This window comes from Orcinus orca, chromosome 1 (genome assembly GCF_937001465.1).
Source record: "Orcinus orca chromosome 1, mOrcOrc1.1, whole genome shotgun sequence".
NCBI lineage: Eukaryota > Metazoa > Chordata > Mammalia > Artiodactyla > Delphinidae > Orcinus > Orcinus orca.
The window spans coordinates 36,858,983-36,882,906 of NC_064559.1; the positions used below are offsets into that span (position 1 = coordinate 36,858,983).

At 37.5% G+C, this 23,924-nt stretch overlaps 1 protein-coding gene across 2 annotated transcripts in view; it reads left to right on the plus strand.

Moving 5' to 3' along the window:
• Positions 1-22,948, plus strand: part of C4BPA (complement component 4 binding protein alpha) — a 41,615-nt gene extending 18,667 nt beyond the window's left edge. For both annotated transcript variants that reach the window (XM_033410462.2, XM_033410463.2), the window contains exons 5-12: positions 4,882-4,967; positions 5,139-5,333; positions 12,292-12,474; positions 14,106-14,306; positions 15,409-15,597; positions 20,620-20,793; positions 21,797-21,972; positions 22,521-22,948. In XM_033410462.2, coding sequence (XP_033266353.2) covers positions 4,882-4,967; positions 5,139-5,333; positions 12,292-12,474; positions 14,106-14,306; positions 15,409-15,597; positions 20,620-20,793; positions 21,797-21,972; positions 22,521-22,694 — 1,378 coding nt within the window. In that variant the 3' untranslated portion in view covers positions 22,695-22,948. The remainder of the gene's footprint in view (positions 1-4,881; positions 4,968-5,138; positions 5,334-12,291; positions 12,475-14,105; positions 14,307-15,408; positions 15,598-20,619; positions 20,794-21,796; positions 21,973-22,520) is intronic.
• Positions 22,949-23,924: the final 976 nt, after the last annotated feature.

Below are 23,924 nucleotides of genomic sequence, written 5' to 3' on the forward strand. Positions count from 1 at the left end.
AACTTTTGCTGTGTTAAATGGTAGAAGCATTCCTCCATTGGTTACTAAGACTTCTGGACTAACAGAGAATATTACTTGTATTATTTCTACTTTTTAGAATTTGTTAAGGTTTCTACGTTTTAGAATATTATGTACTTCATAATATATAATCAATTTTAATTGATATTCCATAGGCACTTGAAATGAAGTTACATTGTTTACTCTTAGTATACAGACTTTGATATATACATAACAGGTATAATTTATTTATGAGCTCTTTTGAATCTTTAATTATGCTTTCCTGTATATATATCAAGCTTAAAGGTAAGAATTAAAGTAAATTAATTTCATAATTATTTAATATCACAAAAATTCTTGATAAATAATAGCATACTTTTCTTATGTCCCATGTATTTTCCCGTTGCGGAGCACAGGCTCCGACGCTCAGCCTCAGCGGCCATGGCTCACAGGCCCAGCCGCTCCGTGGCACGTGGGATCTTCCCGGACCGGGGCACGAACCTGTGTCCCCTGCATCGGCAGGCGGACTCTCAACCACTGCGCCACCAGGGAAGCCCCGACCCATGTATTTTTTTTGTTAAAATTGCTACTACATTTTTTGGTACATAAATATTTATAGCTCTTCACTGCAAATCAAAATCTTTAACACCATAATATGCCCGTTTTGTGTAATTTAAGGATCTTGATTCTGATGTCCAGTTCATAGGATAGTAAAACCAGTATCCCTTATTTTCTTTTTGTTTGCATTTGCTTTATATAACTTTGCCCCTCCTTTTGTTTTTAACCTATCTGAGGTACTTTTAGATTTGTCTCCTGTATACAACATAGAGTCGAATTTTGTTGCAACTAAAAGGTCTTTTTCTTTCAAAAGGAGACAAGTCCAATTACATTTATTGATATTAGTGATACTTATAGGTTTAATTTTCTCATATTATTTCATATTTTGTACTATATGTATATATGTGCAGTTATATATATATATATATTTAGGAGAGTTCAAATTTTGATTCTAGTGGTTACCTGTATATAATTATTATATACCTTTATATAATTATATATACCTTTAAATACCTTCTTTATTTCTATCTTTATTTTTAAACTTGTTCCTTGTTATAAGTTACAGTAAACTTATCTTGTACTCTCTCCTTCCCTCCCCACCCCTCTGTCTTTTCTACCAGTAAATTTATGTCATTTGTATTATCTTAGTGTTTGCTTTGTATTCAACGTTAATGTTAAGTACTTATATATGTCTATAGCTTGATTTTACTTCCAGCACTTACAGATGAGGCAATCAATGAGTTTGGTTTTTTTCCACTCTGTCCCTCATCTCCTTTTCTTTTTTTTTTTTTTTACAATTATCCATTTTATTTATAGCCATTTACTTATTAAGGAAAGATACTAAAGAGCACTAGACCAACTGTGAAATCACTTAGAAAGTTCTATGAGAGCAGAAACCATATGGACTATTTCCATTTCATCCTACCACCACTATACGCCCCCCAACTCAGGACCTGTGGCTTAAAGATTTTTTTTTTGCACACAGAGGTTATTCTAAACATAGTGATTGCAGACTGCAACAACAAGGCTGTAACTCTAGACTCTTACTCCATGAATACATCATGACTTTTTGTTCTCAAGATATATTACCAAGATGAAATGGCCTAAATTGTTTATATATTACAATTAAACCCAACAATCACTTTGCATTGAGAAAGCCAAATAATTTTATATTAAATAGTAAATAGGCTTAAAATGACCTTTGGGATTGGAAGGGCTCAAACTGATAAAATTGAAAGTTACAGCCTATCTTAGTGTCCCATAATCTCTTAGGATTATTCAAAAGCAATCCTTAAGTATACATAGTAAGGGAAATAAACAATTATAGAGAAAGAAGAGAAAAAATGAGTGTGGTTAAAAGTTATCCTACATTAAAAGAATTTTAATATCCTGCATTTCATGCATCTGTAATGAAACCACAATTTTGTAGGTGTTTCATTCTTTTAAGACGAAAAGGTTTTTAATATATATTTGGACAAGGAATGATATCTATATCCATGTATCTATATATCTATATCTCATATAGATATATGTGCTGGTTTTTAAATGAGTAAAGATAAGCTATATTGACATAGTGAAGAATGTGCCAGTTTTGGCAATACAGAAGGACTGAATAGAAAAAGCATTTAAATTTAAATCAGTAAACTACACTTCTGGTTCTAACACAAACTGTGTAATCCTAAACAGATCAAACTAACTCTTTGTAGGTCCTTTTCTTCTCTGTGTTTCCCACTCAGAGAAGTTCCTTTAGCATTTGTTGTAGAGATGGTTTGGTGGTGCTGAATTCTCTTAGCTTTTGCTTGTCTGTAAAGCTTTTGATTTCTCTATTGAATCTGAATGAGATCCTTGCCTGGTAGAGTAATCTTGGTTGTAGGTTCTTCCCTTTCATCACTTTAAGTATATCATGTCACTTCCTTCTGGCTTGTAGAGTTTCTTTTGAGAAATCAGCTGTTAAACTTATGGGAGTTCCCTTGTATTTTATTTGTCATTTTTCCCTTGCTGCTTTCAATAATTTTTCTTTGTCTTTAATTTTTGCCAATTTGATTACTATGTGTCTCAGCGTGTTTCTCCTTGGGTTTATCCTGTATGGGACTTGCTGTGCTTCCCAGATTGGGTGGCTATTTCCTTTTCCATGTTAGGGAAGTTTTCGACTATAATCTCTTCAAATATTTTCTTGGGTCCTTTCTCTCTCTCTTCTCCTTCTGGGACCCCTATAATGTGCATGTTGTTGTGTTTAATGTTGTCCCAGAGGTCTCTTAGGCTGTCTTCATTTCTTTTCATTCTGTTTTCTTTATTCCGTTCCGCAGCAGTGAATTCCAACATTCTGTCTTCCAGGTCACATATCCATTCTTCTGCCTCAGTTATTCTGCTATTGATTCCTTCTAGTGTAGTTTTCATTTCAGGAATTGTATTGTTCATCTCTGTTTGTTTGTTCTTTAATTCTTCTAGGTCTTTGTTAAACATTTCTTGCATCTTCTTGATCTTTGCCTCCATTGTTTTTCTGAGGTCCTGGATCATCTTCACTATCATTATTCTGAACTCTCTTTCTGGAAGGTTGCCTATCTCCACTTCATTTAGTTGTTTTTCTGGGGTTTTATCTTGTTCCTTCATCTGGTACATAGTCCTCTGCCTTTTCATCTTGTCTATCTTTCTGTGAATGTGGTTTTTGTTCCACAGGCTGCAGGATTGTAGTTCTTCTTGCTTCTGCTGTCTGTCCTCTGGTGGATCTCCTATTTTTGTTAATTATATCATCTCAGCTTGTCAGAGCACATAACATTTATATTTCATTCAGTCACTCTTAACCACACCTTTTTGTCTTAGATCTGCATGCTCAGTACTCACTATCAGTTGTTTTTTGTTTTTGTTTTTGCTAGTTTCTCCTGTAATCTCTGGGTTGGCTATAGTTTGTCCTCTGGTGATTTCCAAGGAAAAGTCTCTGAGTGAAAATTACTGTTGAATTATTGCAGTTTTAAATACTGTCTGAGGCTTTGCTACTTAAAAGATAATGTGGCTGGATATAAAGTCCTTGGCTCATACTTTCTTTTCTTGAATATCTTATAGATATTGCTGTGTCTGTTTTTCTGGAGGATGTTGCGTTAGAGAACTCTGGGTTTTTTACTCTTATATGTGACTTAGTCTTTGCTTGGCTGTCCAAAGATATTCTGTACCTTTTAAATCTAGTAATCCTACTCTTAGTTGTTTTGATATGGACAATTTGGTTCAATTTTTTGTTGCTATATGATGTACAATTTTAAAATGTAGATTAAAATATTATTTTATTTCTGTAACATTTACCAGAAATATATCTAAAGATAGCTATTTTGTTCTGTTTTGTGTTCCTTCTTCAGGTTGTCCAATTAAGTATATGTTGATTCTCCTATGCTTGTCATCTATATCTAACATTTTTTCTCCACTTTTTGGATAATTTTGTTTCATTTTGTTTGATTTTCTCATGTTTCCCTTACTGTGTATGGCTTCCAAGAGGGAAAGTGAGAAGATTCAGAACTAACATCCTGTTGGAACACCAAAGTGTTTCTATTGGAATAACCAAAAACAACACTTTTCACTTGATTTCCTGGCTAGGTTAGAAAAATTACATTTTTAAGAAATTTCGAGATAAAGAAATGCTTAATTCTTATTGTAGTTTACCTTATTAAAATTACTATTAAATTATCATTAAAAAGTTATTAGTAAATAAATTTCAGGACCTCTTAGATTGCTGAAGGTAACATTTATATTAGTGTTCAGTCACATTATAGGTTTATTCCTTGATAATAGTACAATTTGAAATTGTACTAATGATGCTTTTTTTTTTTTTCTGTTACCGTAACTCATATGGGGTAGTAAAACAAATTGAAGAAAGCTTAGGACTTGTCAAGAGCCATAGAAATGGGGGGTCATGAAGTGGGAGTTAATGGTGTATGAGAGAGGGCAAGCATCTGGACGTCAGGAGGTGGCAAAGCAGAGGACAAGAGAGTTTGGCGCCAGTAATCTGGCTGGTACACTCATCCAAAGAAAATTGCAGAACACACTCAAATGAGTCTTTTACTCTACATTGTCCTGCTTGAGCACTGAATGAACTCCATGCCTGATATCTAGTCAGCGTCCAATAAGAGATTACAGAATAAAAGAACAAGTGAACACACACATCTCATTGCAGTGATAACATTTTACAAAATGGAGTTCTCAATAGGAAATGTTACCTGAAAAAACATTATTTCTTCATTTTTAATATTGAGTAATAAATCCATTTGTTCAGACTCGTTTATTCAACTTAATTTATAGTAGGAATAATTCCATTAAAATCTTTGATCCTATCTTACTCAGGTATATCTTAACTGGCTCAGCCACTAGTTTTTGTGAGATCCAAGATAAAGGAGTTGGCTGGAGTGATCCTCTCCCCAGTTGCGAAAGTAAGTAAAGACTTTTTTTGACTTGCCTCTAAACCTAAACCATGTTACGTAATAAAACTCCTGTGCATTTTTGCTGCTTCTTATACCCTTCATTAGAATTTGCATCATGAATGTTAGATTTGTAAGGATGCTTTCCCTAATTATTTCTTCCTCTTCACTCACTCATCTCAGTTGTCAAGTGTGAGCCTCCTCCAGCCATCAGCAATGGGAAGCACAATGGTGGAGATGAAGACTTCTACACTTATGGCTCTTCTGTCACCTACAGCTGTGACCCTGACTTCTCAATGTTAGGCACAGCCTCCATTTCTTGCAGACTGGAAAATAAGACAATAGGTGTCTGGAATCCAAGCCCTCCTATTTGTAAAAGTAAGTCATAATGATGAATTTTGGTTTGAATTTTTTGTTTAAAAGAAAAAGGAAGGTAAATGTATTGGGGGAAGTGAAATGATTCAAAGACAAACTAATTATTGCAATGATGCAGTATTTTTTTGGTAAACTGATGCTTATGCATGAAGTACCAGTATGTGGTAATAAATAACACCGATATCTCATTGGCTTTGTGAAGTAAAAGTTTTTTTTTTTAATTAAAGTATCAATATAATTGACTCACAATATTATATTAGTTTCAGGTATACTACATGGTGATTTGATATTCTTATACAGTACAAAATGATCACCACAAATCTGGTTACCATCTGTCACCTTACACTATTACAATATTATTGACTATATTCTTTATGCTGTATGTTACATCTTGAGATGTATTTATTTTATAGCTGAAAGTTTTTACCCCTTAATTCCCTTCATCTATTTTGCTCTGCACCCCATTCCCCCCTGCCACTTCCCTTCCTTGTGGTGACCAACAATTTGTTCTCTGTATCTATGAGTTTGTTTCTGTTTTATGTTTGTTTGTTTTGTTTTAGATTCCACACATAATTGAAGTCATGTATTTGTCTTTCTCTGCCTGACATTTCACTTAGCGTAATACCCTCTAATTCCATCCATGTTATTGCAAATGGCAAGATTTTATTCCTTTTTTATGGCATATATATATATATATATATACACATATATATATATATATATAGAGAGAGAGAGAGCACATCTTCTTCATCCATACGTCTATTGATGGACACTGTGGTTGCTTCCATATCTTGGCTATTGTAAATAATGCTTCAATGAACATTGGGGTCACATATATCTTTTCAAATTAGTGTTTTTGTTTTCTCCAGATAAATAGTAAGGAATGGAATTCCTGGATTGTATGGTAGTCCTATTTTTAATTTTTTGAGGACACTCCATACTGTTTTCCATAGTGACTATACCAATTTACATTCCCATCAATGGTGCACAAGTGTTCTTTCTTTATCTGCATCCTTGCCAACAGTTTTTATTTCTTGTCTTTTTGATAATAGCCATTCTGACACATGTGAGGTGGTATCTCATTGTGGTTTATTTGCATTTCCCTGGTGATTAGTGATGTTGAACATCTTTTAATGTGCCTGTTGGCTATCTGTATGTCTTTTTTGAAAAAAATGTCTATTCAGGTCCTCTGTCCATATTTTAATCAGATTTTTTATATTGATTTGTATGAGTTCTTTATGGATTTTAGACATTAGCCCTTATTAGATATATCATTTTCAAATATCTTCTCCCATTCAGTAGGTTGCTTTTTTGTTTTGCTGTTGGTTTCATTTGCTGTGTGAAAGCTTTTTGGTTTGATGCAGTCCCATTTTTTTTTTTTTTTTTTTTTTTGCTTTTGTTGCCCATGCCTGAGGAGACAGATCCAACTAAAAAAATACTGATAAGACTAATGTTAAAGAGATCACTGACTATGTTTTCTTCTAGGAGTTTTATAGTTTCAGGTCTTACATTTAAATATTTAATCGATTTTGAAGTTATTTTTGTATATGGTGTAAGAAAGTGGTCTAGTTTCATTCTTTTGCATGTAGCTGTCCAGTTTTCCCAACACTATTTACTGAAAAGTCTGTCTTTTCCCCACTGTATGCTCTTGCCTCCTTTATCCTAGAAAAATTGACCATATAAGCATTTATTTCTGGGCTCTCTGTTTTGTTCCATTGATCTATGTGTCTGTTTTTGTTCCAGGACCATACTGTTTTGATTACCAAAGTTTTACAGTATAGTTTCAAATCAGTGAGCATGATAACTCTTGCTTTGTTCTTCTTTATCAAGATTGCTTTGGCTATTTGAGGTCTTTTGTAGTTCCATACAGATTTTAGGATTATTTGTTCTAGTTCTGTGATAAATGCCATGGGTATTTTGATAGGGATTGATAAATCTGTAGATTGCTTTGGGTAGTATGGACATTTTAACAATATTAATTCTTCCAATCTATGAACACATTATATGTTTCCATTTTCTGGTGTCATCTTCAATATATTTTATCAATGTTTTGTAGTTTTCAGTGTACAGGACTTTCACTTCCTTGTTTAAATTTATTCCTAGATATTTTATTCATTTTGATGCAGTTGTAAATGGGATTGTTTTCTTATTTCTCTTTCTGATAGTCTGCTATTAGTGTATAGAAATTAAACAAATTTCTGTATATTAAATTTGTATCCTGCAACTTTAATGAATGCATCTCTTAATTCTAATAGTTTTTTTTTTTTGTGGAGTCTTTAGGTTTTCTATATATAGTATCATGGCACTGGCAAATAGTGACAGTTACTCCTTCCCTTCCAATTTGGATTCCTTTTATTTCTTTTCTTGTCTGATTGCTGTGGCTAGGACTTCCAATACTATGGTTAATAAAAGTAGTGAGAGGGGGCATCCTTGTCTTATTCTTGATCTTTGAGAAAAAGCTTTCATCCTTTAATGACTGATTTTGATATTAGCTATGGGTTTGTCATAAATGGCCTGTGATATCAGTTGTAACTTCTCTTTTACTTTTGAGTTTGTTTGAGGCATCTCTCTTCTTTTTCATTGCTTTTTCCTATATTTTTTAGTCATTATTTTATTTACTTTCACTGTGATTTTTATTATTTCATTTCTCCTACTAATTTTAGGGTTTTTTTTCCTAATTCTTTTGGGTCTTTTAGGTGTAAAGTTTAATCGTTTATTTCAGAGTATTCTTGTTTCTTGATGTAGACCTATATTGCTGTGAACTTCCCTCTTATAACTGCTTTTGCTGCAACCCATAGATTTTGGAAAATTGTGTTTCCATTTTTATTTCTCTCAATGTATTTTTTGATTTTCTTTTTGATTTCTTCATTGACCGATTGGTTGTTTAGTATCAGGTTGTTTAGCCTCCACATGTTTATATTTTTCCATTTTTCTTCTTATAATTGATTTCCAATTTCATATTATTGTGTTTGGAAAAGAGAACTCAATCTTCTTAAATTTATAGAAACTTGTATTGTGGCCTAATATGTGATCTATTCTGGAGAATGTTCTATATGCACTTGAGAATGTGTATTCTGCAGTTTTTAGATAGAATGTTTTGTATATATCTATTAAAACTATCTGATCTAATATGTCATTTAAGGTCAATATTTCCTTATTAATGTTCTGTCTTGATGATCCTTCTTTGTCTTTTGTTATAGTATTTGTTTTAAAGTCTCTTTGGTCTGATATGAGTATTGCTATCCCAGCTTTCCTGTTGTTTTCATTTGCATGGAGTATCTTTTTCCATCCCTTCACCTTCAGTCTGTGTATGTTTAGCTCTAGAATGAGTCTCTTTTAGGCAGTATATAAAAGGGCCTTTAAAATTTTTTTTATCCTTTCAGCCACCTATGTCTTTTAATTGGTCCATTTACATTTAAAGTGATTATTGATATGAATGTACTTGCTGCTATTTTGTTAATTGTTTTCTGTTTTTTTATGGTAGTTTTTTTTTGTTCCTTTCTTCTTCTCTTAGTCTTTTCCCTTGTGGTTTGATGATTTTCTCTAGTGTTATGTGTTTGGGTTCCTTTCTCTTTAATTTTTGCATAACTATTATAGGTTTCTGGTTTGTTGTTACCATGATGTTTATATATATATATATATATATATATATATATATATATATATAATAAACTGATATATATCTTTTTATTTTAAATTGATAGTCACTTAAGTTCAAATGAATTCTAAGAGCACTATATTGTTTCTGCCCCCCCATTCTACATTTTTCACATTAGAGTTTACAACTTTTTATTTTGTTTATCCCTTAAACTACTTATTATAGTTATAGTTGATTTTGCTACTTTTGTCTTTTACCTTTTATACTACTATTTTAAGTGGTAGATCCACTGCCTTTACTATATTTGCCTTTACCAGTGAGATTTTTTTCTTTCATATATTTTCTTTTCTTTCTTTTTTTTTTTTTTTGGTGGTACATGGGCCTCTCACTGTTGTGGCCTCTTCCATTGTGGAGCACAGGCTCCGGATGCACAGGCTCAGCGGCCATGGCTCAGGGGCCCAGCCGCTCCACAGCATGTGGGATCTTCCTGGACCGGGGCACGAACCCGTGTCCCCTGCATCAGCAGGCGGACTCTCAACCACTGTGCCACCAGGGAAGCCCCATATATTTTCTTATTTCTAGTTGTGGCCTTTTCTTTTCTGCTTACAAAAGACCCTTTAACATTTCTTGTAAGGCTGGTTTAGTGGTGATGAACTCCTCTCGTTTTTGCTTGTCTGTAAAACTCTTTATCTCTCCTTCAATTGTGAACGATTCCCTTGCTGGGTAAAGTATTCTTGGTTGTAAGTTTTTTTCCTTTCAGCACTTTAAATACATCTTGCCACTCCCTTCTGGCCTGCAGAATTTCTGCTGAAAAATTATCTGGTAGACTTACGAGGGGTTCTCTTGTACATGACAAGTTGTTTTTCTTTTGCTGTCTTTAAAATTCTCTATCTTTAACTTTTTTCTTTTTTTTTTTTTTTTTGTGGTATGCGGGCCTCCCACTGCTGTGGCCTCTCCTGTTGCGGAGCACAGGCTCCGGACGCTCAGGCCCAGCGACCATGGCTCACAGGCCCAGCCGCTCTGCGGTATGTGGGATCTTCCTGGACCGGGGCATGAACCCGTGTCTCCCACATCGGCAGGCGGACTCTCAACCACTGCACCACCAGGGAAGCCCACTTTTGTCATTTAAATTATGATAATGTCTTGGTGTGGATCTCTTTTCATTTATCTTGCTTGGGGTTCTCTGTACTTCCTGGACCTGGATATCTGTTTCCTTCCCCAGGTTAGAGAAATTTTTAGCCATTATTTCTTCAAACAAATTTTCTTCCCCTTTATCTTCTCTATTCTCCATTAATGAAAATGTTAGTTTCCTTGATGTTGCGCTAGATGCATCTTAAACTAGCCTCATTAATTTTTTTTTCTGGTCTGATTGGGTGATTTCTACTATTCTGTCTTTCAGATCACTTATCCATTCTTCTGTACCACCTAACCTGCTATTGATTCCTTCTAGTGTATTTTATTTTATTTATTGTATTCTTCAGCTCTAACTGGTTCTTTTTTATATTTTCTAACTCTGTGTTATTAAAGTTCTCTCTGTGTTCCTTCACTCTTCTCCTGAGTTCAGTAAGCATCTTTATAATCGTTAGTTTTTACTCTTTATCAGGTAAATTACTTATCTCTATTTCATTAGGGTTTTTAAAAATAGGGTTTTATTTTATTCTTTCACTGGAAACATATTCCTCTGTCTCTTCATTTTATTTGACTTTCCATGTTTGTGTCTATGAATTAGGCAAAACAGAATGAGCATGGGCTGGGGGATCCTGGCACTCACTGCATTGGGTCTGCCTTTATGGTACAGTTGGAGCTGGAATGGGTGCATGTGGGAGGGGGTCCCAGGGTGCTCTGCCCAAGAACCACCCTGGGGGGATGGCTGGAGCTGGAATGGGTATGGGCTTGGGGTAAGTGTGTCCCAGCAGCAAAGTAAAAGTTGATTCTCATTCATATTGAGTTTACTGCCTGTCCAGGAAACTCTCTAGGGCAGCTATAATTTAGGTGTTAGTTTAGCAACCATCTCAGCAATCCAGATTGCTTCAATCTTATGATATCAAAATGTGCTTTCACAATCTCTTTAGTAGAGGAAGAGAGAAAATCAAATTGTCCCCTGGCTTTAAGAGCTTTTTTCCTGGAAATGACCACATATCACTTTGCATTTCAGCCTTTTGTCCAAAACTAGTAATGTGTAGATGCTACTCATCCTAAGGGAACTGAGGAATATCACCTTTTGTCTGTGCAGGAAGCAGAACTGGAAATACTGTTTAGCACTTTTCATGTCAACCACATATACCTACAGAGCAAGCAAAACCTATTAAACACCGGAAGTTCAACAGGACAAAGCAAACAGTAATTGAGCAAGAAGAAATATTGTGGTATTGCTAGTTTGCTAATCTAAGGCATCTTCCTTTGCTACTAAACACCCACACAATATCACTTACTATTCTGACTCAGCACAGGACACAATCAAATTGGGGATAAACGAGCATGATACTGCAAACCGTTTAAAATGCCTGAAGAACTCTCATGAGTTCAGAATGAAGGTGAAGGGCAGGCACTGAAAGGCTTTAACCAAAATGTGCTGAATGTTAGAAAGATAACTCTGGCTGCAGAATGGACAACAATTTGAAGTGGGACAAAACTTAACCCATAGGTACCTGTTGCAACTATCTTGCTAAGTAGTGAAGCTCCTTCAACTGTTGCCATGGCAGTGGGCCTGGAGAGAAATTGAGGAATCCTAGAGGAATTAAAGTGGCAGGACTGACAGGACTTGATGACTGACTGCTGTGGGGTAGGAGGCAGGGGCAATTTGTTCTTTGCTTATGATGGTACAGCTCTCTGATGCCCTGGCTACCTCTGCATCATGACTATCACATCATTGCCACTGACCACTGGCCCACCATCAAACTCATCCAGGAGAGCAGGTCATTATAGGAAGAGGTTTTGAGGACCTCAAGATATGTCTTTTTTCCTGGATTATATATGGCTAGTTTTTCTTGGGAAAGTGAAGAAGTTAGAGTTATCCACAATCATCTCACAATAGAACCTACATGATGGGATCTCATTTTACTGAGGCTTTTAAAAGTTGAAAAAAGGGCTTCCCTGGTGGCGCAGTGGTTGAGAGTCCACCTGCCGATGCAGGGGACACGGGTTCGTGCCCCAGTCCGGGAAGATCCCACATGCCGCGGAGCAGCTGGGCCCGTGAGCCATGGCCGCTGAGCCTGCGCATCTGGAGCCTGTGCTCCGCAACGGGAGAGGCCACAACAGTGAGAAGCCCGCGTACCGCAAAAAAAAAAACACAAAAAAGTTGAAAAAAAAAGCATATATATAAATATATATATAACCCATTTGTCTCTTCTTTTGAGTTTTTAGAAATCACTTGTTCTCAGCCAGTGGTTAAAGGTGGAAAAATAATCTCTGGATTTGGACCCATCTATACTTATAAACAGACTATTGTATTTGACTGCAATAAAGGTTATCGTCTCAAGGGCAACAAGTTAATCCATTGTGGAGCTGATAACAGCTGGCATCCTCCTCCTCCCATTTGTGAACTCAGTAAGTATGGGCCATGAAAGAGTTTCAATGTCTGGCATCTAAAGATATCCAGAAATATTGATGGGGACATATTTATATGCCTAAGCCCATTTGAATCACAGTAAAAATTTAAATTTAGATCAATCCCTCAGTTTTTTTCTTGTTGGAAAAAAAAATGATTACACTACACTGTGCAAGGTCATATAACATCACAAAAGGCTGCCACACGCAGTTGTGCACACTACAACCCTAAAGAGAGATGTAGCATTGTAGACATTGTGGATTAGTATGTGTATTTCAATAATTTTCTTGCAGTTGATAGAAAATTGCTTTGTTCTAGCAAAAATCATTATATTATGGTGATTGTTTTAAAAGATATATAGTAAAGTGTCCTGAGGGAAAAATGCCTTTTTCTAACTTGCACAAAATTATTGTATGGACTAACTATGATTCTGATACTCTGAAATTATAAACTCATGTGGATCACTAAAAATTATATTTTTTAAAAATTAATTTTTATTGGAGTACAGTTGCTTTACAGTATTGTGTTAGTTTCTACTGTACAGAAAAATGAATCAGCCATACATGTATATATATCCTCTCCCTATTGGACTTCCCTTCCATTCAGGTCACCACAGTGCATTAAGTAGAGTTCCCTGTTAAAAATTATCTTAATGGTAACAATGGTAACTTGGTGCTAGTCTAAGTACATAACAAGAATTAATTCAATGAATTCTGTCCAGAATTGTGGGCACTGTTATTATCCTCATTTTAAGGATGAGAAATCCATTCACAGAGGTTATTTGACATGTCCAGAACAGGCAAATCCATTGAGAGAGAAAGAATTTTAGTGGTTTCCAGGGCCTGGGAGGAGGCAAGACTAGGAGGTGACTCCTAACGAGTACAGAGTTTCTTTTTGGGTTGACAAAAATATCCTAAAATTGGATAGGGGTGATGGTTGCACAACTCTGTGGATATAGTAAAAACCATTGGATAGTGTATTTTAAATGTTATGTTATGTGACTTGTGTCTTAATAAAACTTAAAAAAGACCCTTACCCTTGAAGATAAAAATAAAATAAACATCCAACTTGACAGATGTTTCTATTACATTTCCATACTGTGAACCAGTAGCAGCAGCAAAGAGTGAAGAGGACAAGATAAAAGGTTTAGGCTCAGAAGTCACTTTGTGCATGGTTTGTTCTTGCCAAACCTTTAAATGATAAAGTTTCTGGTGTCATCTGGATAAGGGGAATGACTCTTGTTTATTTTCTCCTATCAGCCAGGAAACAAAAGAGTTAGATTTATTTGTCTGCAACATTTCTCCAGTCATATCCACCTAGCAAGCCCAATGCTTCAATTCAGATACCAAACTTTCTGAAGTAAAATGAAGAGGAAGAAGAATTCATATTTTGAATAGTTGGCACGACACACAGAAACCACTTGTTAGTGCCCTTAGTAAGAACCTCTCTGGTGCCTTGCACATTTGGGTACATGTCCATGTGTGTTTTCTGGTGTGACTGATTCATCACCTATGGCAGGCTGGTTCCTGGCTGAATGAGCACATGACACCCTTTGATAGGACAGGCTCATTGATCACTGTTGCATCCCTAGTAAGAGTGTCCTTTTCCCTTGTTCTTCCTTTATGGGCAGATGGCTGTGCTGGCTTACCAAACATCCCCCATGCCATCTGGGGAAGGTATGGCTACCAGAAGCCAACAGAAGAGGAGGTGTATGATATTGGGACTGAACTGAGGTACTCCTGCTTTCCTGGCTATAAACCCAAGGCAGATGGGCCCATGACTGTGACTTGTCAGAGAAATTTGGAGTGGACCCCATACATACAATGTGAGGGTGAGTTTCTTTTTTTAAAATTTTTTTGTATATTAAATATTCAGTATGTGATAGGATTTTCCATCTTAAATGAATATAATTTTTTTCCTCAAGATAAATTTAGAATTATACTAATTGAACACAATAGTGAACAATTATTGCCAGAAGGGACCATAAATGTTTTGGAGCTTGAGGAGCTGAGAAATTATAATCTTATCCTGGTTCAGAATCAAATGAGACAAAACACAGAAGTCAAATGTTATGAAGATTTAAGTATGAGCTTCATTACTGGTAAAGGTACAATGGAGAATACAGCTCCACCACCGCCCAAGTCGGACCTCCATCACAGCCCTTTCCTCCCCAGTGTAGACTTTGGGGTGCTCGACAGAAGGAAAGTCTGTGAAACAGTCATGAACTCAAGCAGCTGCAAGGTGACTTGTGTCTCATGTCTCTTGAGCCATGAGACTGTGGGCTGAAAGACCTGCCTCTAGAAGACAGACTCTGACCCCTGACCCAGTGCTTTTGCCTCAGTAGGATAGAAAGGAGACTCTCTCTAGTCTCACTTGGGAGTAAGTGAGGGGCTGAAAGATATATGGATGCAATTTTATGGGCCTCAATGGAATTGACAACATGCATTCTTCTACACATCTATCAGACTCTTGCCATTTTAGAGGTAAAGACACTGAGGCCCAGAATACAGAGAACATTATTCTGTAGATTGGAATTTGAAAAATATGTGAAATGCACAAATAATGAAAAATGGTAACCCACTTACTGAAAGATTAGTCATTTCACATTAGGACTTAAAGTTCCATTGCAGTCGTTCAGACTCATTCTGGGGAAATAGAATGAAAGATTTTAACAATATCACTGAATTAAAATATATTTAGTAAAAATTATTGCCACCACTTAAATAACAAAGTATTGGAAACAACTGAATTGGAAACAAATGAGTTGGAGTGCTTTAGCAAATCAGGGCCAGGGAGAGCAGACTCAAATTGCCTCTGCTTTCCCAATCTCTCTTCAGTGGTGAGATCTTCTAAAGGTAGAAATTAGACTTTTAGCCATAGGGTCCTCCTCATGGTGATTTTACTAACCATTAGCATTCTTTTATATTTTTTAGAGGTTTGTTGCCCAGTAGTAGAACTGAACAATGGCAGAATCACTCCACTGAGAAAAAGCGACATTGACAATAGCTGTACCTATTTCTATAGAGATCAGGTTTCATATACATGTCATGAGAAATATACATATCATGCTACATGCACAGCAGATGGCACATGGAGTCCCAAAACACCAGAATGTTACCCAGGTAAGAGCTTATGGAAGCATGTTATTTTAGAAGTTTTTCACATCAAAATGATGGAGATTGTTATTTTTTAATTAAAGTGTAGTTGATGTACAATATTATGTAAGTTTCAGGCATACAGCATAGTGATTCACAATGTTGGAAGGTTATGTTCCACTTATAAAAATTGGCTATATTCCCTGTGTTGTACTATATATCCTTGTAGCTTATTTATTTTATACATAGTAGTTTGTACCTTTTAATCCCCTACCCCTATCTTGCCCCTCCTAGCTTCCTTCACCCCACTAGTTTGTTCTCTATATTTGTGAATCTGTTTGTTTTGTTATATTCATTCATTTTATTTTTTAGATTCCACATATAAGTGATAACATAGAGTATTTGTCTTTCTCTGTTTGATTTATTTCACTAAGCATACTACTCTCCAGGTCCATCCAGGTTGTTGCAAATGGCAAAACCTCATTCTTTTTTATGCCTGAGTAATATTCATATATATATATATATATATATAACATAGATATAGATACACATCTTTTTCCATTCATCTGTTGGTTGACACTTAGGTTGCTTTCATATCTTGGCTACTGTAAATAATGCTGGTATGAACATTCAAAATGATGGAGATTATTAAGGGAAGTTTTCAAATTAGGTAAAAGAGACATGGGTTGGTTGGCCCTGAGGACACGGTAAGCCCTCACCTGGAGCCCCTGAGAAACTGGTCTCTAGGGGAATCAGTCCAGGATGCTTTTTTGTGTCAAGCATAGGGGTTCCAAGATGGTTGAGTCTGTGAGGGTCAAATACAACAGTCCCCAAGGCAAGGTCATATTCAAGTGTGGAGCAGAAAGTTTTCATTCTTTCAGTCTCTCTGTAAAATGAAAAAACCTCAGTAAATTTGCCTCTAGCCTTGGGAACAGAGTTACAGTTTGGATGTGAAACCACTGCTACAGCCCAACTTAGAGAAGACTGTTGACAAACAAGTTGGAATGGTTCCAATAGCCTACCTTGCAAAACACCTCAGATTTGCAGAATTTCCTTTGTAAAAACAAGGGAGGTGTCGGAGCTTTCCTTTTAGATCAACAGCTTCAAATTCTTAGCATGGAAAATTCAGAGAAGACAGAAGTGGTTCTCCTTGCTTGTGGTTTTTTAATCCTATAATCAACACGCACCTCGGGTTGTTTGAGCTGGCCAAGGACTGCATGAATGGAAGAGGAAAATTAGAATTGTCAAAGGCATAATTTCTCCTATTGGTGATACATGTAAGAAGAAAAGACTCGTCTCTACCCATCACTGAGTTATGCCAGAACTTGCCACGAAGAACTCAAAATGGGTGAAAGGTGATACATGGAAAAGTCTTCAGAAGTATTGGATAGACTGCTAAAGTGCTAAGACACCATCAAGAGACCCTGGCGGCTAGTAGCTGTGATCAACAGCAGGACTCACCTATGCTGGAAAGGCCTGGATGGAAGAGGAAGTGGACTGAACAAAGACAAGATTTTAGTAAAAAAAAAAAAAAAAAAATCTGCTAAGTGAATGAAAGGATAGAAAATCAGATCTTAGAGATGAATGTCATTCTTCCCATCGCTTTTTGGAGGTTAAGAGTTGGAGTAGTACTAAAGAACAATCTAGAAGCAGGTGAAATTATCAAATTTAAGTTTGATTTCTTCTCTTGGAAATCTACTCTTAGTTCATCTGAAGTGTGTGTGAACTGCAGAAAGGCTCCAATGCTAGATTCTCTTATTCTGCATTTTTACCTAGAAGTTCCTATACCCTGATCAGCTGTGAGTATGTTGATCTCGGAACCCACTGGTTGAAGCATGTGGGCACCCTCCCAGGAAACCTGGTATTATTGTGCTGTTTATGGATCAACAACTTGAACATAGAACAAACTGCTTGGCTTTTGTCCCAGTGTCAAGGATGCTGCTAATACCACAGCATAATAGGGTTTTGGATATCCTTAAGGACAGACTCCCTCTTTGGATAATGGAAATTAGAACAATGAACTTCACAGGGTGATAAATATTAGTAACTGTTGTGACTTCCATTGAGAAAGAGGAAGTATGACATTGTTCATTCCCTACCATGCCTTTTTCATAATTTGCTTTTATAATGTAAATTTAGAATTTAGGAAATGTGTAAAGCTGGTGTTTTGTTTGATGCTGATGTTTTTTATGTGTGGTACTTTTTAACCCTTAACATTGTTTGTATAATTTGAATGCAACAAATGAACTTGCAGTGAAAGTCCTTTACTACAGCCTCATTCAGTTGGAAAAATGAAATCAAAACAAAGAAAAAAAAAACCCCACATTAGGTAAAAAAGTTCGTATACCCTGAATGATTTTAAGAGTGGATAAGTTTGTTAAAAAATACTGCCCCCTCAGTCCAACTTTCTCTTTTCCCCCACTGTTTGTTCCCATTCTTTTGAACTTCCTGGATTCCTTCTTTTTTCTGAATCAATGAAAAGAGCCCACATCTAAAAGATAAGCTAGACAGTTCAATTATTACCTTTTATTTCTTGGTATTTATTCTTTTTTCTTCTCTTCCTTCTAGTCCATATGGCTTCACCTACAGTATAAAACCTGCCCACATCTAGTGAACCTGCCTTTCGGAGCTTACTTCTTTTCTTCCTTCTCTACCTTCCGTATTCTGGAACATCATCAGGCCATCTACTTCTTGCTTATTCAGTAGAATTAACATGATGCCATTGATGTTCTGTATCAATATGATATTCTGTGGATGTCCACATGGTCATGATATCTCCAGACTCTATTATGACAGGGACTGGTGAGTTATCATAGCCAAGGTCTTAAAATGCAAATATTTGATCTTGAACCTTCCATGTGTAGGCAAACTGTTTGTGACCCTCTTTTCTGATAGGGATGGAAAAGATGGCCTCTGCTGAATCAGTGGCCTCACTTACTCGAAGACATATTAATCTGCTCTAGCAAAGATACCACATCTGGTACAGTGGCTGCAATAGGGGCTAAAATGCTGTTGGGTTTTCAGTAGTCTACTGGAATTCTCCAGAATCCTAATTTTTGTAGTAGACACACTGGTGAAGTACATGGGGATATGATGACCCCTCCTGCATCTTTAGTTCTTTAAGAGTGGCACAAATTTCTCCTTCTCCCCTACCCTTCAGTACATGATATTTTAAAAAAACTTACCTTCTTTGCCTCCAGGGGGAGGGTATAGGTAGTATCAATGTCTTGTACTTGGCCTTCTTGGATAAGACAGCTCTAACCCCATAGGCCAAGGACCAATGTGGAGGTTGTACCAATGACCCATTTTGTCTATCCTGTTTATACTTTCAAAGATAATGGGGCTTCCCTGGTGGCGCAGTGGTTGAGAGTCCGCCTGCTGATGCAGGGGACATGGGTTCATGCCTCGGTCCGGGAGGATCCCACATGCCACGGAGCGGCTGGGCCCGTGAGCCATGGCTGCTGAGCCTGCACGTCCGGAGCCTGTGCTCTGCAACGGGAGAGGCCACAACAGTGAGAGGCCTGTGTACCACAAAAAAAAAAAAAAAAAAAAAAGATAATGGAAAAGGCCACCAAATGGCTTAATAGGGGGGCCATGATGGTTCCAGGTATCCATGTCAACTCAAGCTCTATGTTCAATAATCCTTGGATTACTGTGCACCTCTCACCTGTGCACAGTTACCTATGTAAATAGACATAGGTTCTCTTAGAAGACTGGGGCACTCATTACTGTCTATACTTCCCAAGGTGTTGTAGTATCTTTACTTCTGGAAACTGTCTTTTTTCTTTAGTCGATGATCTCCAGACCTGACAACTGGCACAGGTCCAGAAACTGAACAAAGGATTATAACTTTTTATTGGACCAAATGCCAACAGCCTCCTGATCATCCATCCTTAATTTCTTTCGATGGTACAAATTGAGTCGTATCTGGTTGGCTGCTCATCTGTTTTCACCCTTATGAATGCCATGTTCTATTAACCGTATTCCTAACTCTCAGGCACCTCTGGTTGTCTCTCTAACTGGCCACTCATTATGATGATTACATTTACTTAGCTTCTGAAGCATATAAGCACCTCTCAGACTGCGATTGCTAAGAGTGAAATTTGTTCTTTAATGTTCTTCGCATCATCAGCTCTGGCCTTTGATATGGGTGCTCTTCTTGTTAGGATATTCCTTCTGACCTTGGTACCTGTATCCTCCAGGCTTTCCCAGGGACCATAATCATTTGGTGGGGTTTCCAGCATGTGTGTGGTACATCCACTCCAGCATGCTCTCTTCTCTGAGTCACTTAATCTCTCTTTCTACCACGTGCCATGGCAACTCCAGCATTTGAATCTCATTGTCAGCATCATGTTTTCTATGCCTCAAGGAGGCATCTGAGGATAGTACTTGTAGATACTATAGCCTGTCAGTTTAATATTGTACCTGACTTTCCTGGTGCCCTGTTCTATTTAAATTTCTCATGCACTGTTTGTGGAACCTGACAGTGTTCCCTTTCAGAGAGGTACCCAGCACCATGCCACATCTATTATTCCAACCTGCAATCCACCTTTTTTATTCTTTCTATGAGCTCTTTTCTAAAATATTTTAGAAGACAGTAAGTATATTCTTGGGGGGTTGGATGGACAGGCTTGATTGGGAGCAATGAGTCAGAGATTGTGGATTTATTTCGCATCTTTACAGTCTCTCCCAGATGTACATCTCTGCATTTAGCCTGAAATCAGTGGAGTGTACCACTAGTACAATGAGACTTTGGACTGAATTCAGCCTTCATGCCAAAATGGTTCCTAAATAGTGTCAAGTTTAGTGAATTGTCAATAAAATGAAACAAATCTTAAGTGCTTGTCATTCCATTGGAGCCTTTCTAAGGTTCCCCAGCCTCACGCCTACAGAAGGGCAGCATAGGTCCTGGGTTTGGCTAAGTGAGCAGATGGGCAGAGAAGATAGAAGGACAGAAGGAAGCCTCCTACAAACCACACAGATTCTGGGAAGTGTTGATATAAGCATTCGACACTCTGACCCTCTTTGATTTTTATGTCTCACTTCAAGATTGCGATTCTCCTCCTGTCATTGCCCATGGACATCATAAACTAGGCAGTTCATTATTTCAACTTGGAAATGTTGAGGCTACATACAGATGTGATGAAGGGTACACCTTGGTTGGAAAGAACAAACTCTCCTGCTCTTCTTCAGGCTGGTCATCTGAAGCCCCTCAATGTAAAGGTAACTCCAGCTCTCTCTTCAGCTTTGTGTGTGGGGGAACTATCCTGAAAGGCTTGAGAGCACAGTTTCTTCTCTGCCAGAGGCAGCAAAAAAATATTTGATTTGATTTGATTTATTTAAAATACTTACTATATTCTGACAGTACCCGAAGCAAAAAGTACAGAGGGCACAACAGAAACATTAATCTCTCCTACTTCTTTCTCCCAGGTGCAAAATTCAGCCTCTGTGAGGCAGCCCCTATTCTTTGTTTCTTGTATACTTCCAGAAATATTCTACAGTTGGTACATCTTATCTGAGTGTAGTTGTGGCCCATAGCAAAATTGTCATGGAATGTTGGTCTAGCATGAATGTCGACTCCCATGGGATAATTGCAAGCGTCGTGGTGAAGTCACAGGTATTTCCATCAGAGCCAGTGCAGGGCACCACCAGCCCAGGACGTAGGCATGTTGTGAGTGGGGGACTCCTAGTGTGCCAGCTGTGTGGGGACAAGAGGGGACAAGATCGGGTCTGATTGTTACATGCACACAAGTTTAATATCACTTTGTCATCAACAACCGCAGGGATTATTTGCCACCATTGTTTCCATTGCACACGGGAGGATAATAGGCGAGAGGGAAAATCTTGTATTCAGCATCTTATAGGGATCAAGATACGAGAGGTAGTTGATTTGATAGATGAGGATTTAGGGTCACATGCCCTTTTTATATTCTGTCATGCTATTTAAAATTGTTATGTCCTTGGGCAAGTTACTTAACTTTTCTGTATCTCACTTTCTCCTAGATAAAATAGTGAGACTTAAATAAGATAATCACATAAAGTACTAGCCCAAAGTCTAATACATAGCCAATGCTCAATAAATATGTTAATGAAAATTATTTTTGTTCTCAAGATGAAAGAAAAGGTAAAACAATTAGCAGCACTTCAATATAGTTCATTTGTAGTACCGTAGACTCATATCTTTTTCTTAGATCTACAGATTGCTTAAAATTATGTTCCATTTCAGCTTTGTGTCTGAAACCAGAGATAGAACATGGAAGGTTATCTGTGGATACGGATGGATATGTTGAACCTGAAACTGTCACTGTCCAGTGTGACTCTCATTATGGTTTGGTTGGTTCCCAAAGTATCACTTGTTCAGAAAACAGAACGTGGTACCCGGAGGTGCCCAAGTGTGAGTGGGTAAGTGGCACAATTCAAGGAAGTTTACAATCTATCAAACCCTAAAATGGGTGTGTCTCACTCAAAGGACTGTCCTGCCAGTAAAGGTGACATCTGACTTGTCAAGATTCATTCATGCAAAGGAACTCTCAATTTTGCCTTGAAGCCCTCTGGTCAGAAAGGAGTGGCAAGTTTTCCTGTTCTCACTTGAGAACAGGGAAAACTGAGCCCCTTTGGAGTGGAGGTTCTCAGATACCTGGGAGTACTGACTCCTTAACTTTACTTTTCTAGGGGATATGGTATACTGTTGTCCCATTTCTGAATGGTCAGCAGAAATAGTCTCTGTTCCCACAGAGGCTTTCTGGGAGGCTGTCTCAGAGCAGAGTTATATTCCTCTGAGGAAGAAGATGGTGGGGTCCAAGGTGTTTTCTTGTTTTCCTGCTCATCCACCAGTTCTGGGTGGGTCTTGGTCCTGAATCTGTAGTCCTGCCTTTGTCAGCATGAACTATGCCCCCTAACAATTGGAAGAGAAGCCTTTTAAGCACACTCATCACATATTTCTCCTTTAGGAGTACCCTGAAGGCTGTGAGCACGTGGTCAAAGGCAAGAAACTCATGCAGTGTCTCCCAGATCCAGAGGAGGTGAGATTGGCCCTGGAAGTGTATAAGCTGTACCTGGAGATTCAAACCCTGGAGCTTCAGAAAGATGAGGCAAAGCAAGCCACTCAGGAGGGTTCACTGTAATGTTTCTCATGAAGGGGAGGAAAATGTGCCTTGCTGCCTTAAATCCAATATGGATCACTTCAGTTAATCACCTTTACCATCTCTTTTACACCATCAATTGTGGTAATAATTATCTAGAAAGGGTAATTGGTTAATATTTAGTGCTTTGATACTGTAGAATTATTGATCATCTTCTGATTCATATTTTTGCTTTTCTGGACACAGAGTACACATTTTATCAATTAAACAATTTACATATCCAACAGTATTTTGTCTTCGTGGTCATTAGGACTCTGTGAAATGCGGTCTATGAAAAAGCCCATACATAAAGTTGATATATTTATTTTACTGTAGGGACCTTGGACATATGAACATGGGTTCACACCAATACATTTCCATGGATTGCCTTTACTCCACAGTTCACATGTGCAAGTCACTCAGGTGTTCAGTATTTAGATTAAACATCAACACACCCCAAAAGCCTTGTCCGTTGTCCCCCATTTGAAGCAGTCACGCCCTTTTCTAAACCCCCATGCACTTGACCTCTGCCTCACTAATGCTCCCTTTTGGCTTTTGGCTTGTGAGAAGGACATTCATGTCGGTGTCTGATCTCCTGATTCCATCCTCAGGAAGAGACTCTGAAAGCCTGATGAGTGGAAGCCCACCCAGCAGCCACCTTTGTGCTCCCAAGTCCTTGTTCTGATATGGTCCTCATTTTCCTTAATAGAAAGTAAAATGGCTCAAGCAACTACCCCCCCACATGAGGAGAAACCCCATATTAATCACATTTATGTCTCGGGGTGTTTGGCGACTTCCTCCAACACTTGCATCCTCTAAAATCTCTCTCTCATTCATATCTCAGTTCCTTTGGTTGTTCTATCTCCTTTATACACAGAACTCTATGGGGGAACAGTGACCTCTTTAGTTTAATTCCCCCAAACATACTCCAATGAGACAAGGGTGTGTAGCAGGCTTTCACTAAACCTTAGATAGGTTTGAATTGCTATAGTAACATACTTAATATAGAAGGTATCTGTCCATGGTCTTTTTTTTTATTCACTATTTTTTAATTCCAATACTGTATTTCACTCTATGTATAATATGCTCATTCATCTTCATATAGAAATACTGCTAAGTGAGTTACCATAACCATGGTCTTAAAAGCCATTTGTCTGGTCCTTTTACTCAGAATTTCTTTTGGTTGATGTTTATTTTGGGTTTCTCCTGAGACACGTGGGGATCTACTTTCCT